The following is a 17,489-nucleotide window of genomic DNA, read 5'->3' as shown; positions in this document are numbered from 1 at the left end:
AGGTGCTGTCAGAGCCTCTCAGGAGATAGCTATATTTAGGCTGGCTTGCCCTTCCTTCTGTCTCTGCTCCATTGGTCACTTAATCTTTGACAAAGTTTTAGGTCCTTTTAAGAATCTAACAACAGAGCCAGGTGGTGGTGGTGCACGCCTTTAATCTCAGCACTTGGGAGGCAGAGGCAGGCGGATTTCTGAGTTCGAGGCCAGCCTGGTCTACAGAGTGAGTTCCAGGACAGCCAGGGCTACCCAGAGAAACCTTGTCTTGAAAAACAAAAACAAAAACAAAAACAAAAAAACAACAACAACAACAACAAAAGAAAAAGAATCCAGGGACAAAACTAAACAACAACAACAATAAAAAAACTACCTGACTACTTGACTGGAGTTGGCAAGATAGCTCAGTGGATGAAGGCACTTACTCCATAAGCTTGACCACCTGAGTTTTATCCACATGGCAAAAGGAGAGAGCTAATCCCCACAACTTATCCTCTCATCTTGGTACATGTATTATGGGATGCATGTACCAACATGCATGTGCATACACATACAAATAAATAATGGAATTTCAAAAGTCTATATGCCTCCATCTTAAAATAACAATAATATACACATACACATATGCAATGTTTAGATTTTATTTTACAGGGATTCAGAGTCCTATGGGATCCTTGAGTCTTGAGATGGTGGCCTACACTGAAGGGGCTATCACTTCTTGGCCTCTCTTCTCTTATAGAATAGATTCCTGCTTAGAGGGGCTATGAGGTCCCATAGTGCCAGTTGCTCTTAGGATAGATACATCTTTCTGTTCTGGTTCATGCAGTTAAGCATACCCTTGAAAAGTTACAGAATTTGCAATGAACTGTTTTCTGAGCCAACTCTTTCCTTTTTCTGTAGCCTGGTTGTTAAATTTTCCCTCATACAATGCCAGAAACAATGTCCTGTTCTTATTCCTGGTCCTGTCTATCCAGGTGGACCAAAAATATATCCTCCTGCCGGCATGGCCTCTGCTCACCTCTCCCAGAGTCTCATATTTTGGGTCTTGGGTTCCGAAATCATTGGGAAGTGATTTTCCATACCATGTGAACACCTCTGTAGTACAAATATTTTCCTAGATGCCATTGTCTGAGGAGAACCAAGATTTTCTGAGAAGACATGTAGGGTCAGCAGGATTAAATGAATCTGAGGAGGGTTGTGGTAGAGTCTCTTTTCCTGGACAGTCCATGTACATGAAACCACTCTGATGGCACCTGAAAGAAAATTGTGTTATGGTTTTCTTGAGAAGAAGGTTTCAACTAAGATTGTAGGAGTTTTAAAAGAAATAAATTCTTTAAGGGAGTTACTCACTCCAAGATTTAATTTCCCCTTGTTTTCTCTCCCTCTACAGTCTCTTGATTTTGAAACTCAACCAGTTACCAACATTGTTTTCCAAGCCGAAAACCCTGAGCCACTGGTGGATGGTGTAGAGTACAATGCTAGTTCTTTTGCCTCCTTCGAGCTGATTGTGACGGATGTGAATGAAGTGCCTGTATTCCCCCAGCAAATATTCCAAGCAAACGTCAGCGAGGATGCCCCTATAGGCACAAAAGTGGGCAACGTGACTGCCAGGGATCCTGAAGGACTTACTGTGAGGTACAGGGCAGCAGGGTGGGCAGGCCTACTTGCATGCGGCAACCATAGCCAGAAGGAGGGCTGGCAAGGCAGAGAAGTAGTATGCCCTGGCTTCGGGACTGGTACAGTGGAGCAGACCTCAGAATCAGGGTCTCTAGCCTTGCTTCCTCAGTGTGTCAGACATATGGCTTCAGGCTTCAGGTGCCGTTCTGTCTCCTTGGTGCAGGCCTCAGTTGAGATCTGGTGAAGGTAGAAGGTGGGAGCCCTCCCCTGAGATTGGGTGAGCCATGGCCAGGCCCTAGGTCTGAACTGTTGGGATTCTAGAGAAACCTGTGGAAAATAGACTAGAGTTGTAGAGGGAGAAAAACCTAGAAGTAGAGAAGCCACCTCAGAGGCCAAAGGGAATGTCTTAGATATAGAGATCCTGGGCTCTTCCTCTCTCTGGAGAGCTAGTCTGGGGCTCTTCCCACTCATTCCCGGAGGTTTAGTGCTCAAGGTGAGATGCTAAGATGGTGTTTCTGTTTTAGCCATTCTTTTTTTTTTAATTTTTTAAAATTTATTTTTATTAGTTATTTTCTTTATTTACATGTCATATGGTTTCTCCTTTCCCAGTTTCCCCTCCAAAAAACAAACAAACAAACACAACAAGAACAAACCCCTGTTGCTTCCCCCCTCCCCATGCTTGCCACCCCACCCTCTCCCACTTATTGGCCCTGGCATTCCCCTACACTGGTGTTTTAGCCATTCTTAATCCTTCTTTTTTGATGCAACAGCCCCCCCACATACTTGCCTCAAAAATGTACAATGATTAATTCATTTACTACATACACATATACACATTTGTATAATGCCTGTATGATTTTAAAGATCACATGGTGAGTAAGCATAGATAGGACTTGAACTCAGACCTTTTGTCTGTCTTATACAATATTGTCCAGAATATAAACAAATAGTTTCGCATGACTTAGCTGGTATACGTAGTTCCAAGCCTTTAAGTTTCTCGGTGTATTTGAGTTAAGTTTTACCTCCAATCAAGCTATCCTGTAGACACTTAGGTTCAGTTGTACAGGCTTTATTGATTTTCTTGCATGAAGCACAATAGTAGCTCGCTAGAGTGTGAAGCAGAGTAACTTTATAAAGAAAAGTAGTTTATTCAGTCCATAGCTCTGGACACTTATAGCATAGCACCAGTACAGGCTGGGTCTGTTGAAGGCCTTGTGTGATTATTAACACAACAGCAACACAAGCAAAGGGAAAAGACCACAATTGCAGACAGGCAGCTGTAGCCACTGCATTCTTACAAAGTCCCCCTAAATGATGCAAGGACGGCACACTTGACCCTACCTGTCAACAGTCCTGTACTCAACAAATTTGCCCTCTGAGAAGGAGGTTTCTGACCTCCTTCTTGCCTTAAAGGCAAGAAGAAGAAACTTAAAGGCTTGGAACTACATATACCAGCTAAGTCATGTGAAACTATTTGTTTATATTCTGGACAATATTGTATAAGACAGACAAAAGATCTGAGTTCAAGTCCTATCTATGCTTACTCACCATGTGATCTTTAAAATCATATAGGCATTATACAAATGTGTATATGTGTATGCAGTAAATGAATTAATCATTGTACATTTTTGAGGCACGTAGAGAACATTTTTTGTGGGAGAAGGGGAAACATTTACATCATGTCCATATCATACTGAGGAGTAACGGGACCAGTAAATGAAGACTATATTGCATTATTCAGTGCAGAAACAATGTTATACATCCAGGTCACAAGTCATGATGGAGTTCATAGCCCATTATTATCTAACCAATGCCTCTGTATTCTCTGGGAGAATGCTATAAAAAATTGCTGGTTGTAATGAACAGATAAAATAAATCAGTAAAATTACTGGCCAGAGGCATGTTAGTATAGAAAAAACAGAAGCATTTAAGGAAATCCCTCTGGTGGCTCAAAAACTGGTAGAGAACATGAAACCAGAGTTGCCATCAAGGAGATGAGGTGGGCAAGGGAGACTGAGAAGGGGCATTCTGGAAGGCAAATGAATGAGGAGTAAGCAAGGCAGCCCAGGGGCACCATACGATACCACAATGGCACCATACGAGCTAACTTTACTGACTCCAACGTTGTGGACTGAGGAATTTAACTCTCCAGCTGGGTAAACCTAGAGAGTCCACCAGCATTTGGTAGATTCAAATCCAACCAGCTTCAAATATTATAGAGCCAATCGTAGGCCACAGGTCCAGAAGGCAAGCGTTTCTGACTCCTTCCACTGTGGTCCACGGCATTGCCATCTCTGTTGTGAATCCATCCTTCCTCACCATTCCATACCCCATCTGAGTCAACTGTGCACTGCAGGCAATGAGACCCTTTAAGATGAAGTAAGCCAGTTGTCCGGCTCCACTTCCGAGCCTGCCCTTGGCATTCTTGCCTCTGTTGGGGTGGGATCCCAAGTACCTAGGGGTTCTGATTTATCATCCACACACACAAACATGAGTACAGAGCTTGACATATACAACATGCTAAAAATATACTGGGGAAAATTAATTTCATTAAATATAATCTTAATTATTCCTATTCCTGGATATACAGGCTAACAGAATTTTTATAGTCAATGTTTTGAAGCCATGCACACACACAATTTTTAAGTCCTATTAAATTTTTATTGAAGTGACATTTCCAGAACTGGGAATAAATGGCTTGCAGCTATAGACCTCTTTACAGCCATATGTGAGGCTTTACAGAAGGCTAAACTCACTGGCTTTCCTCAGACAAGACTTGTTTCTCTCGAATTAATCTTTTCTACACCCACCAATGAGTTCTGTTGAAGACACAATTTCAGCCAAGTCACCTTTGCACTCAGCACAGCTCGATGGCTGCCTCTGACTTGTACGATCTGGCCCTCTCTGTCTCTGGCTGCATCTTTCCCATTTATGGCTGCCTACATAGTACATATCCATGCACTATGAACACACCAGGATGCTCTTGGCCTCTCTTTCTGGCTTGCATATCTTTGTGGCATCCTTCTTTTCTGTGTCAACATCTTCAGAAAGGCTTTTCTAAGTCCAAGCAACCTCTCTGTGATTCCAAGTGTATATACCATATTTACCACACTTCACTGAATTATCTGTGCATCTAAAGGCTTTATTCTTCAATTCTTGCCTTGGCCCTGACTGCTGAAGTCGATGTTGCTTTAGTCAAAGTTTGCCAGGCCACCAGCAGCCCATGTTGCCAGCATTGCTTGCTCAGGTTTCCTCAGCAGGGTGTTGTACTGAAAGCCTTCAGAAGACGTATACTTCAGCTTGAAATCTTGATTTCCAGGAAAGTAGAACTTTTCTCCAGAGCTGATCTCTCTGCCGTACATAATAAAACAAGCACAGAACCATGCTGTAAAGCAATAAGGCTCTCAACCTTCCTAATGCTGCGACCCTTTAATTTAGTTCCTCACATTGTATGACCCTCAACCATACAGTTATTTTTGTTGCTACTTCATAGCTGTAATTTTGCAAATATCTATGTTTTCAGATGGTCTTAGGCAACCCTGTGAAAAGGTCATTTGATCCCCAAAGGGATCGCAACCCATAGCTTGAGAACCATTGCCGTAAAGACAGCTCTTCTTCCAAAGAGAGATGTGTAAATGAGATGCTGATTCTGTGATTCTGCTCCATAGTATACCCTAATGATGATTCTATGTTGGAGTATAGAAGCACGGACTATCTTCCGTTTTCATGCAAAGTAACACAGATTTTCTTCTGTTCTCCCCTCATGAAGTTATTCACTGAAAGACAACAAGAGAGGCTGGCTTAAAATCGACTCTGTCACGGGTGAGATATTTAGCACTGCTCCGCTGGACAGGGAAACAGAAAGTGTGTATCGAGTACAAGTGGTGGCCACTGAAGTAGGTAAGCAAGACAAAGCACAGCCAGACCACAGATTATTGGGGATGGGGCAGGGGGTTGGGGAGACATCAATAAAAATGAACACGAGGGCAAGAGAAGGTTAAAAATTATTGCTGAGTATGACCATATAGCCTTGGGGAAACAGGTACAAAAGGGAGGGAGTGTGAGTGTGTGTGTGAAGATGTGTATGTTTGTGTGAGTGTATGTGTGTATGAGTCTGAGTGCTAGTGTGTATGTATGAGTGTGCATGTGTGTGTGTGAGTGTTTGTGTGTGTGTTGTATGTTTTCAATCCCTCGTTGTGTTACAGAACACTTGTGCCAATCTGTGCTTCAACTAGGCAGAGTTTCCCCAGGCTGGTGGGGTATCAGGGTTGCTGTCTGCTCTGGTTTTCTCCAGAGACTAGAGCCTCTTCTTGGATCGTTAACCTAGCTAACCTCCCTCGCTACTTCCTCAAAGGGGATTGGGGGCTTCTCCTAAACCAGACACCAGTGGCTCGCAGAGCCCCTTGGCACTCATGTTTTTTTGGAGCACAAAACGTTTTATGCAAGGCTGTCTGCAAGAAAGCTTGTGCACTAATGAACCTGGGCTGCATCCTTGGGGATTCTGATTCAGCCGGTATATGAACCTGGGCATCTGCCGCTTCGATGAGGCAAGATAAACTTTGAAAGGAAAGACAATTGCGCAGATATTCCAGGATGTTTGGCTCATCCTTGCATAAATAAGCCTTGCATTCTATTTAATTCAGTTGTGATACAAGTTGCCTACTGACTCTGAACACAGAGTTCCAGGAAAATTATCAGATTAAAATAAAGATAAACTCACAGAAATGATATGGCATCTAGGGATAAGGCTGCTAATTAAAACACTGAGTGTCTTCAAATGGAATTTTCCACCTTGCAATAGGAAACCTGTGGATCTTGTGCTGATCAAGGACTCTAATTAGCTAGTAATGTATCTGCTTGACTTATAAAGAGACGAGGGCAGGACTAATTACTATCAAACAAATATAGTTTTAGACCGAAAAATGATAAAGTTTTAAAATACAAAGCCCCAAATCAGAGGCAGACATGGGGGACATAGAAAGAAATCATAAAAATGTATGGGGGAAAAGCAGAGAAAACCAAAATGAGCATAGTTAAGTTCAACTCCAGCAAGGCTGGTTATTATTGCAAGGGACGCACAAATAGACAAAGCTTGGCTGAGACAGGGACAGCTCAGTCTCTGCCGTCTGCTACACACTCCGCTATCAGGACATCTATGTTTGAACTGGTGATTTAAAAGACCCCAGTGAGTCCAAGGGAGGTTTCTGTCTAAACCTTGATGCTGTGCCTTCTCCTTGATCATGATGACCAATATTTCACTTTGCACAAGTTTCTATGTGGTTTTCACGTTTTAGAAGTCTCATGGATTGTGACTATGAGCCAAAACCTGTTCCATTTTCAGTTGTTGGCACCAAAATAATAACGTTAATAGACCAAACAACTTCAAGGACATCAGCGGACTTGTCTTTGGTTTAAGAACAGTCAGAGACATAAAAGTTGCTGTGACGAAAATCAAGAAAGCAAGGCTTCCTGGAATCAAAGCAGGAGCCATAAAACAGTTGACAGGAACACACGTAGGGACCAACCATCAAATCAGTGTCTGTGCTAGGTCAGGCAGGGACAGTCAGGGTCGATTGTCCCACACTGGATGCCTCCTGTGTACTTCTGTTATTGACCATACTTTGTGCATAAAGAACCAAGGCATTGAGAAATTGATTTGCCCATGAGCTCGTGGCTACCATGGGTCATAGGGAAGAGGGCGTGGTCTTCATCACTATCGCATGACAGGACATTTGTGCAACTGATGCGGTTTTCTCTTTGTATGTGAGATCTCCACAAAGATCTTCATACAGCCATGTGCTTCTCAGCGGAGGAAATGAAGCTTAGGAGACTGAGTTAGGATGCAGAAGGTAGTGGGAAGTGATCCAGGGTGTGGCTGGTGGAGGGTGGGACCTCTCCACTGTGCTCTAGCTCTGTAAACTTAGCTAGGTCACACAGCTTTTGAGTGTCATTCTTCTCCTGTGTAAAGTTCAGAGTTGTTTTAAAGACACACTCACACACACACACACACACACACACACACACACACAAACACATGGTTAGTATTATTATTTAAACATCTAAAATATTTTTACTGCATTTATTTGTGTGTGTGTGTGTGTGTGTGTGTGTGTGGGTGTGTGTGTGTAAGTACATCAAAGAAAAATTTATGGGAGTCAGTTCATCTTCTTCCATGTGGCTTCCAGGGATCGAAGTCACGTTGCCAAGTTCGGTAGCAAGTGTCTTTACCCACCAAGCCATCTTCTTGGTTCCATTTCAACATTTTAAGCAGTACTAAAATTAAGTCTGTAATTCGAAAAGTTTCCCTCTACTACTTTAATAGACCTAAGTACTTAAATATTGATCTTTTTTTAAGGAAAGAGAAATATGATTCCATATGAAGGATGACAATAATGCTTGGAATTATGTTCTAACCCTTCAATTTCTTAGGTGGGTCCTCTCTGAGTTCTACGGCATATTTCCACCTGGCTCTCATGGATGTGAATGACAACCCCCCTCGCCTAGCTAAGGATTACACAGGCTTGTTCTTCTGCCATCCCCTCAGTGCCCCTGGGAGCCTCATCTTTGGGGCCACTGATGATGACCAGCAGTCACTTCGGAGGCCCAAGTTTACATTTGCCCTTGGCCGAGAAAGCTTACAAAGTGATTGGGAAGTTTCTAAAATCAATGGTGAGTTATCAAATGTACAATGAGAAAAATGAATGGTGGATAAAGGAATTATTGTGTGTGTGTGTATGTGCCTTGGTGGGCTTTATAACTCACCACAGAGTTTTCTCCATGCTCCAAGAAAGCGGGTCATGCTCTGGAAGCACACATGGCAAGTCTTCAAAGCCCAAGCTTGCAGAAAGGGAAGCTTGACACCACAGCATCCTCACTGGTGTACATGGATAGGTGAACAACTTGAACGTCAGTTATAAATTTCCAGTGAAGCTAAGAAGCACATTTTATAATATTTATATTGAAACAATTAACATATAGTAAACTTAAACACACACACACACACACACACACACACACACACACGTCAGATCAGCACAATCAAGTGACTATTTTGCCACTCTCAAGCTTTTTCTTACCTTATCCTTTATTGCCCCGCCCACCTCGTTAAGCCCGCCCTGTTTTTCTCAGCCAATAGCCATCTTTCTGTTGCTACAGATCGGTCTTTTCAAACGTCAGGTGCTTTCAGCTTCTTCCTCCCAGCGTGGATTGTTTGGGTGTGTGGACCACAGCTTCATTTTTATATTGTGCAAACAGTATCGCAGCGTCTCCCATTCTCTCAGTGACTGTTGGTTGCTGGGCACATGTGTAGACAAGTATGTTAGGAGCATGACTGACCATGTTTTGTAGTTGAACACCAAGGAGTGGAGTGACTACATCAATGGCAGGTTAGTGCTTAGCTAGTTCATAAAAGGTCGAATTATTTCCCAATTTGTTCTTAGCACTTTACGTTCCCACCATCACATGAGACCTCAGTTGCACAGCACCCTCCCCAATGCATTTGCTCAGCGCAGTTGTCTTTAGCCATTCCATTGTGGGTACAACATCTCCTGTTATATTTTTTATTGGTATTTCCCTAGTGACTAATGTTTTAAGCCTCTCATAAATCAAGTAGTGATGCATCTGATCAAATATTGTTCCCAGATTGGCAGCTTCTATTGTTGAATGCTCTCTCTCTCTCTCTCTCTCTCTCTCTCTCTCTGTGTGTGTGTGTGTGTGTGTGTGTGTGTGTGTGAGAGAGAGAGAGAGAGAGAGAGAGAGAGAGAGAGAGAGAGAGAGAGATGTGCTTTATCAGGAAACTGTATCTTTATAGCAATGTCTTCTCTTCACTAAAGATTTACTTTTTATTATGTATGTGTGCCTTGTGAATGTGCACTGTGTGCAGGCAAGTGACTGCAGGGTCAGAAGAGGGCATCAGGCTCATTGGAACTAGAGTTACAGTGGTTGTGAGCCAATATGACCATATTGTGCTAGGAACTGATTCTGGTCCTCTGCAGGGTCACTAAGCACTTTTAACTGTTGAGTCACCTCTCCAGCTCCTCTTGCAATATTATCAAACAGCAAATAAAAAAATGTTAAACTCAGAATTACTGATTTCTTATATAATCTGTGTTTTTTTAAAAATGCTCACACTCTTTTCTGAAGGGCAATGGAGGACGAGTGGATCTGAGGGAGATGAGGAAGGAGCTGGGAGTTGTGGGGGAGGGGACACTGTTGTAGGAAAGTATTGAAAACAAAAAAGTAGAAAAGAAAAAAGAAACGAAAATTTGCCTAAGACAAGCTCACTAAAACAGAATCCATTTCATGTTAATGTTCACATAGGGAAAGTGGCCACAGTCAAGATGCTTTGTTTTAATATGGCTATCTAATTATTCTAACAAGATTTACTTAAAACATCCCCTCAGCATGGGGTTATCTTTAAAATTTCAGAAAAATTCAAGTGGGAAAATTTATTTTGTGATACTATATTGTTTAAATTACTATGGCTGAATAATAAGACTGCAGATCGGGTGGTATCAATTTTCCTATTTTTTTTCAAAGTTGTTTAATCTGTTCTAGGCATTTTGCATTTTGGAATAAATGTTAGCATGCCACTTGTCTATTGCCACAAAAAGAAGTCTGTTGACTTCTTGCTGAGTTGAGACTTCTTCTGTTGAGCTCATGCTGAGTTAGCATGAGCTCTGGGGCAGGTAGGGGGGTGGGGGGTGGGGGGTGGAATTTTTATGGGGATTGCATTGAATCTGTAGATTGCCTTCGGCAAGATGGCCATTTTTACTATATTAATCCTGCCAATCTCTGAGCATGGGAGATCTTTCCATCTTCTGAGATATTCAATTTCCTTCTTCAGAGACTTGAAGTTCTTGTCAAACAGATCTTTTACTTGCTTATTAAATCGTGTTTTAAGATCTATATATCTATATACCATTAGGATATAGAAATTCAACTGGTGATTTTTGGATAATACTCTTGTATGACAACTCATTGACATTGTTTACTAATATTTATATTATTTGGATTCCATCGATTTCCTCCACAGGTTAATGGTGTTGTTTGTAACTGACAATTTAACTTCTTCCTTCCTAGTCTTGCCTGAGTAGAAATAAGACCCTCAGTGGAAAGCCTGATTAACAGATGGATCGTGTCAAAAACAGAGTCAGAGACAGAATACTAAGTACAGGACTTGGAAAGAAAGGGTGATGGGAAAAATTTTAAAGTGCACAAAACATGGGAAAGTTTTGGGATAATGTAAAAAGGACTAAACTTTGAATTATGGGCATAAGAGAAGGAGACTACCACAGTGAAACCATCGAGAATATCTTCAGTAAAACAATAAAAGAAAAATTTTCAATCTTAGAGAAAGAGATGTTCATCCAGGTTCAAGAGGATTATAGAACACCAAACATATTGAACCAAAAAGAAATTCTTTACAACATATTATAGTTAGAACATTAAAAACACAGAATAAATAAATAAAATGTATTAAAAGTTGCATGAGAGAAAGGTCAAGTCATCTGTAAAACTAGGCCCGCATGGATTTCAAGTCCTGAAAGATTGCAGCTCTCAACCTGCACTATGGTGTCCAGCAAAACTACCTATTGAAATGGAAGGAGAAACAAAACTTTCCGTGACAAAGTAGATTAAAGCAATTATGACTCTCCAGAGAGCTGTGCAGAGGATACTAGGAGGAGTCCTTCAATCTGAAGAGCAGATAAACATACCCAAGACGTCCCAGGAACAAATAAACAATACCTAGACAAGCAATCAAGACATCTGAGAAAATAAGCACACCACAGAATCAGCAAGGTGACAGGAACTAGCACAGACGGCTCCGTAATCATCATGAGTTGAGTCATCTCAATTCTTCAATAAAAAGACACTGACTAAGAGATTGGGTTAAAAAAATGGGATCTACCTTTTTGATGCTTTTAAGCAACAAGCCTCCTCATTAGCAATAAACCCAATCTCAGGGAAGAAAGACTGAAAAGATATTCCAAGTACATGGAACTAAGAAACAAGCAGGTCTAGCTATTCTAATGTCCGGCAGAGCAGATTTCAACCTCAACTAGCCAGAACTGTATTTCATACCTATTAAAGGAACAAAATCCACTATGAAGATGTTACAATTCTAACTATGCAACAAACACAGGGTTACTCAATTTTATAAAACAAATATTACTAGATCTAAAACCACAAATTGATCCCAACACAGTGACAGTAGGTAGATTCAATACCACTCACACCAGTAGATAGGTCATATGGAAAAACTTTCTAGTTAAATGTCATCATAAATCAAATGAACCCAAAAGAGAATGTTCCATCCGAACACTAAAGAATGTGTATTCTTCTCAGCACCCCACAGAACTTTCTACAAAATTAACTACATATTGGGACACAAAGTCTTAACACATATAGGAAAATTAAAATCATATCCTGCATTCTATCTGACCACAATGGAATAAAGCTGGATATTGATGGCAATAGAAACTAGACAGAGTACACAGAAACTAAACACATTACTAAGTGCTAGTTGGGTCAAGAAAAAGAATTAAGAAAAAAATTAAATTTCTGTAATTAAATGAAAAAGAAAACACAGCATACCAAAATTTATGGTGCACAATGGAAAAAAAAACAAACCCAAAAGGAATCAATGTACGCAAAGTCCTTAGAAAAGAAAAAAAACCAACTCTCTCCCCACCAATTAGACATGAAGATGGGCTAAAGAGAAGACCCAGCAGTCAAGAGCACTGGCTGTTCTTCTTCTAGAGTACCTGGGCTCTGTTCCTAGCACCTACATGGCAGCTTCCATGAACATTTTGTAACTCCAATCTCAGGGGATCCAATTACTCAGTTCTGACCTCTGTGTTTACTGCATGAATGTGGTGCATAGATATAAACACAGGAAAAACAACCATATGCATAAAAAAAATAAAAAGTTAAAAAAAAAGACAGGCAAGCATAATCAAAAGCAGGACTGAAATCAATGAAAGAAATGAGAAGCTAACAAGATTGAACTTTTACTAAATTAGCCAAAAGAAAGAGATCTAAATTAATAAAAACAGATATACAAAGGAAGCATTAAAACAGATACTTAGGAAATTAAGAGAATCACAAAGACATACTTGGAAGAAACTTTTCCAACAGACTGGAATATAAAAGAAATTTCTAGGCATGAGTCCTACAAAAGCTAAATGAAGGCAAAATAAATAAGCTGGCCCCTAACATCAATGAGACAGAGGCAATAAATAAAACCTTTCAACAATAACAAAATGTCCAGGGCCAGGTGGACTCAAGCATAAACTTCTACAAGACTTTTGCAGAACCAACACCAATATTCAAGTTATTCCGTGTTTTTTTGAGACAGTATCTCTCTGTATAGCCTTGGCTGTCCTGGAACTCACTCTGTAGATCAGGCTGGCCTCTAACTCTGCCTCTTTGTCTGTCTCTCCTTTGTCTGCCTCTGCCTCTGAGTTCTGGGATTGAAGGTATGTACAACTACTGCCCAGCTCTCATAAAAGTTTTAAAAATTGGAAATATTCCATATTCTATGAAGCCAATATTACCCTGATTGGAAAAAAAACTATACAAAGACCTCCTCAAATAAGGTCTGATGAACATGGACACAAAAATTCTCAATAAAATACTTGGAAATCAAACTCAAGCACATATCAAAGGCACTATCCAACACAATCAAGTCTGCTTCATTCCAGAGATCTGGGGAATGATTTAACATATGTAAATCAGTTAATGTCATATAAGTAGACTCAAGGATAGTATCCTAGAGCCATCTCATTAGATTCAGAAAAGTTAACTGACACAATCTAGCATCTTTTCACGGTAAACGTTCTGGAAAATCTAAGAATACAGGGGACATAGCTCAACAAAAGCGAAACATTCAGCAAACCCACAGCCAACATCATGCTAAATGGAGAAAAACTTGAAGCATTCTCACTTAAAATCAGGAACAAAACCAAGTACGTCCCACCTTCCCTGACTCCTGTTCAGTATAGTACTTGTAATGTTAGATAAAGAAAAAAGACAAAAGAAGGAGATGCAGGAGATACAAATAGACCAGGAAGATGTTAAAGGATGTTTTAGCCCATTTTTCTTGGTAAGAGACATGGATAAATATGTTAAATTATCCAAACTATCACCTATATCAGACTATTTTTCAATCTACCTAATTATATACAATGCAAAAATGAGCTTTATTCCTGCTGAGTGCAGGTTCTGGAGTTGTATTATCATGTGATTAATTTTCTCCCTCTTCTGACAGGTACACATGCTCGACTCTCTACCAAGCACACACGCTTTGAGGAACGAGTTTATGACATCCCAATCCTCATCAATGATGGGGGACAGCCACCCATGGAAGGGATTGTCTCCCTATCAGGTAGGTACTTTGTTAAGGTGATGTATCTGTTACCACGTGCAGTTTGAGAAATGCTTGTCTTTAAAGTGAGACTCTGCATCTATTCACTCAAAAACTTAACCTACGAACCACTGCTCTGCTTTTCAGTTACTTTCTGCCAGTGTGTGGAAGGAAGCTGTTTCCGGCCAGCAGGCAAACAGGATGGGATACCCACTGTGGGCATGGCGGTCGGTATACTTCTGACCACATTTCTGGTCATTGGTGAGTGTGATTTCTCAGAGCCAAGATTTCCTGTCCTCAGCCTCAGATGTGAGTTCATCGTGCCATCTTTAGGGGGTGCTCTGGAGTTCCTTTCCTTGGGTACCAACCAAGAATACCAGTCTCCAGTCATTCACATCAAGGCATCCTGGTTGAGAGCTATTATGTCAGAAGCACCCATCTTCCTGTCATTTCCTTGCTTGGATTTTCATGCTGACATTTAAAACAGAAGGCTTTTTGTATTAACCAGCCCTTCTTTGTTGTAACAAATACCTAAGACAATCAACATTTTTTTTTTTAAAGTTTCTATTTGGCTCATGGCTTCAGAGATTTCAGAGGTCCATGATTGACTGGCCTGTTGCTTTGGGGCCACAGGAAAATAGTACTTTATTGAGGAAAGCTACTAACCTCCCTGTTGGGAACAAATGCGAGAGGGAGGGGAAGGGACTAGAGTCCTATTGTTCCCTTTTAGGGTACAGTCTTCAAGTTTTCTAGGGGAAGCTATCTGTTGATAATGCTTAATTGGGGACCTTTGAAAGCCATTCAAGATTGAAACCATATCAAGCTTTACACACAAATTGCTGCATTTTGAGCCTAGTTACCAAGCTTTTATGAAGAAGAAAGTCTCTGTGACCTGCTGTGCTGGGTACTGAGTTTGTTAGAACTGGCATCATGATGAGCAAGGCATGCATGACCCTCTGCCCCTGTTGGAATAGGGGTGGGTAGGCTGTGAAATGAAGATTCTATGACACCTGAGATGTTGCTGAGTTTCGCTCTGAGTTATTTTCATATCTCTGGACTTTGCTTCTTTACAATCTGGAGTACTTTCACAGCATCATGGCTTTGACTCTTTACCTAGCTGGATAGCAGTCCTCTGTCATGCATAGAGACCAGCTGGCTTCATTGAGAATACCATCTGCTGCACATGAGCATCCCTTCCTTAGAGAGGCACTTGCTTTGTAGTCCAGACTGGCCTTGAACTCAGGCAAGCTTCCTGTCTCAGCCTCAGAGTTGGATTTTGAGATATTGTTTACTAAATCCTCCTGCCTTTGTGCCTTTTATTGTTTTTCCTACCCACTGTGAGAAGATTGATTTCATGCACCAAATTGAAATTTTTTGCACAGTTTCATTCCCATGATCCTACTCTAAGTTAAAGAATGGACAGTTTTGAGGGTATACAGAAATAGAATTGACAGGGCTTTTTTTATTTTATAGCCTTATTCTTTTCAAATGGGGGCATATTAATTATTGCAAGATTGCCAGCAAGCGTCTGAATGTCTAGTCTTCTTGGCCATGATGCCTCTGTAAGCTTATTGATGAGCGATTTCCTTAAAGTAACTCCACACTTTTCCTAGTGGGCTCTGACAGTTCAGATTAATGCTAAAAAGCACAGTGTAATCCTGTAAAAGTTCAGAGAAGTAAGAGAAAGCAGAATGTGTAGGCAGTCCACGGAAGGTCCCTCAGGACAGGCTGGTACTGCAGGGAAGGTCCCCAAGATGTGCATCTGAGAACTGCTCTACCACTAAGCTGCATGCTGAGCCCTTACTGTGAAATTAAAATTGTTTAAAAATCAATTTTAAATAATAAACAATCCATATTTGGTAGGTACAATAAAAGTAGACTCTAGGTAGTTGGGCAGGTCTGGTTCCAATTAGACTTTTTTCTCCAGGGAAGAAAAACTAGAATCAATATTTGGGTATACACATGGTTCCAACAGACATATTTCCACATTCCTTTCCCTCAGGGGAGTTACAGCATTGGCTCCTCTATTCAGCTGTAGAAATCCTGCCAGCTTCCAGGTTAGTTATAGCTCGGGGCTTTCTACATACTCATAGCAAGTGACCTCTTTACTCATCCGAGAGAGCCAATGCCCAGAGCTCTACACTCACTAGAACAAGGAAGCATTGTTTAATCAGACAAATGGAGGTTCCTAAGTCATTCCCCACTCCTGCTCTTGCCAAGACCCTATAAGTGACTGAATTAGGACATCTAAAGACCATGCTTGTCTGACCCTGAGTTTTCTCTTTTCAGGTATAATTTTAGCGGTTGTATTCATCCGCATGAGGAAAGATAAAGTTGAAGATCCTCAGTCCCCTGAGAATAAGCCTCTGAGAAGCTGAATTTGAAAAGAAATGGTCAAGTTTGTGCACCAAGCACTATATCAATGCCTCAGCTGTTTAATTTCATCCAAAATGTGAACTATAATTGGTGGAGTTTATGCATCATGTGCTATATCTGGTCCCCAGCTGTTTAATCTTGTACTTTCATCCAAAATGTGAACTATAATTTCTTTGATGGCATGCCCTTCTTGTCCTGCAATACTTTATGATATTTAAATATTTTACGTACTGCAGACATGAGAGTTATTCTCCATTTCCCCATAACATTTTCCTCCTTTACAAAAATCTTAGCTTCATAACTTGAACTTTCCCCTCTGGGAAAGAAGATGAGCTGAGGGTACACCCTATGTGTGTTGCTTTAGAGACATATCTGTTATCTATCACCAAATTTCCTAGGTTCCACTCATCCCTTTCTGTTTCATCCTGTGCCCTTCATCTTTTAACATTACACTGAATTTAAAATGTGTCAAACAAAAGAACAAAATGAAGTCCTGGTGTGTGTGTGGGGATAAGTGGGTAGCCTTGTTCTTTATTCTGAACAACAGCTTCTCTGTGTTGTTAACCATCTTTAATGGAGGGCCTCCAACTTGGCTATGGCGCAGTCTCTGGGGAGGTTATCAAATTCAACTGCTCTATTTCAAGAAAGATCTACTTTGTAAGGCACAGGAACTGATGAGCTGTCTGGGTTCACTCACTACTACATGCTTACATACATGCTGTACATGTTTTATTTGTATATTGAAGTTTTGTTATATATTTATCATGTGGAGGAAACAAGAAAGCATGAAAGTGGTGAAGAAATCAGAAATAAATGTTGGTTTCAGTTGTTTTTATTTCTCTTATGTCTGTTTTATTGCATTTGTGTGTGTGTGTGTGTGTGTGTGTGTGTGTGTGTGTATGTGTATGTGTGTGTGTATAGGGAAGCAGGTATGTCCAGAAAGTAATGGTTATTTGTTGTTTTTCAAAATTGTCTGACATATGGAGTTAGTGCAAGAGGAGGGGGTAGGGATCTACAAATTTTTAAATCATTGCTCACCTTGGCTTCTAGACACAGAGAACCCTGATAGGTCCTGTCCAGACTTCCCACAGATGTCCTTGGGACTCAGGGAAGGCAGAGGCACTGTGACTAGGCAAGC

The 17,489-nt window shown here is 40.9% G+C and overlaps 1 protein-coding gene across 5 annotated transcripts in view; it reads left to right on the top strand.

The window, feature by feature from the left end:
• Cdh17 (cadherin 17) overlaps positions 1-17,186 on the top strand; it is a 66,725-nt gene extending 49,539 nt beyond the window's left edge. For 3 of the 5 annotated variants that reach the window (XM_031368776.1, XM_031368775.1, XM_031368777.1), the window contains 6 exons: positions 1,382-1,626; positions 5,378-5,508; positions 8,038-8,277; positions 13,880-13,996; positions 14,123-14,236; positions 16,265-16,607. In XM_031368776.1, coding sequence (XP_031224636.1) covers positions 1,382-1,626; positions 5,378-5,508; positions 8,038-8,277; positions 13,880-13,996; positions 14,123-14,236; positions 16,265-16,353 — 936 coding nt within the window. In that variant the 3' untranslated portion in view covers positions 16,354-16,607. Of the gene's footprint in view, positions 1-1,381; positions 1,627-5,377; positions 5,509-8,037; positions 8,278-13,879; positions 13,997-14,122; positions 14,237-16,264 lie in introns of all 5 variants that reach the window. The other 2 variants (XM_031368773.1, XM_031368774.1) reach the window with 2 other exon arrangements.
• Positions 17,187-17,489: the final 303 nt, after the last annotated feature.

The sequence above is a fragment of the Mastomys coucha genome, unplaced genomic scaffold (assembly GCF_008632895.1).
Source record: "Mastomys coucha isolate ucsf_1 unplaced genomic scaffold, UCSF_Mcou_1 pScaffold14, whole genome shotgun sequence".
NCBI lineage: Eukaryota > Metazoa > Chordata > Mammalia > Rodentia > Muridae > Mastomys > Mastomys coucha.
This window is presented reverse-complemented; position numbering and strand designations above follow the sequence as displayed.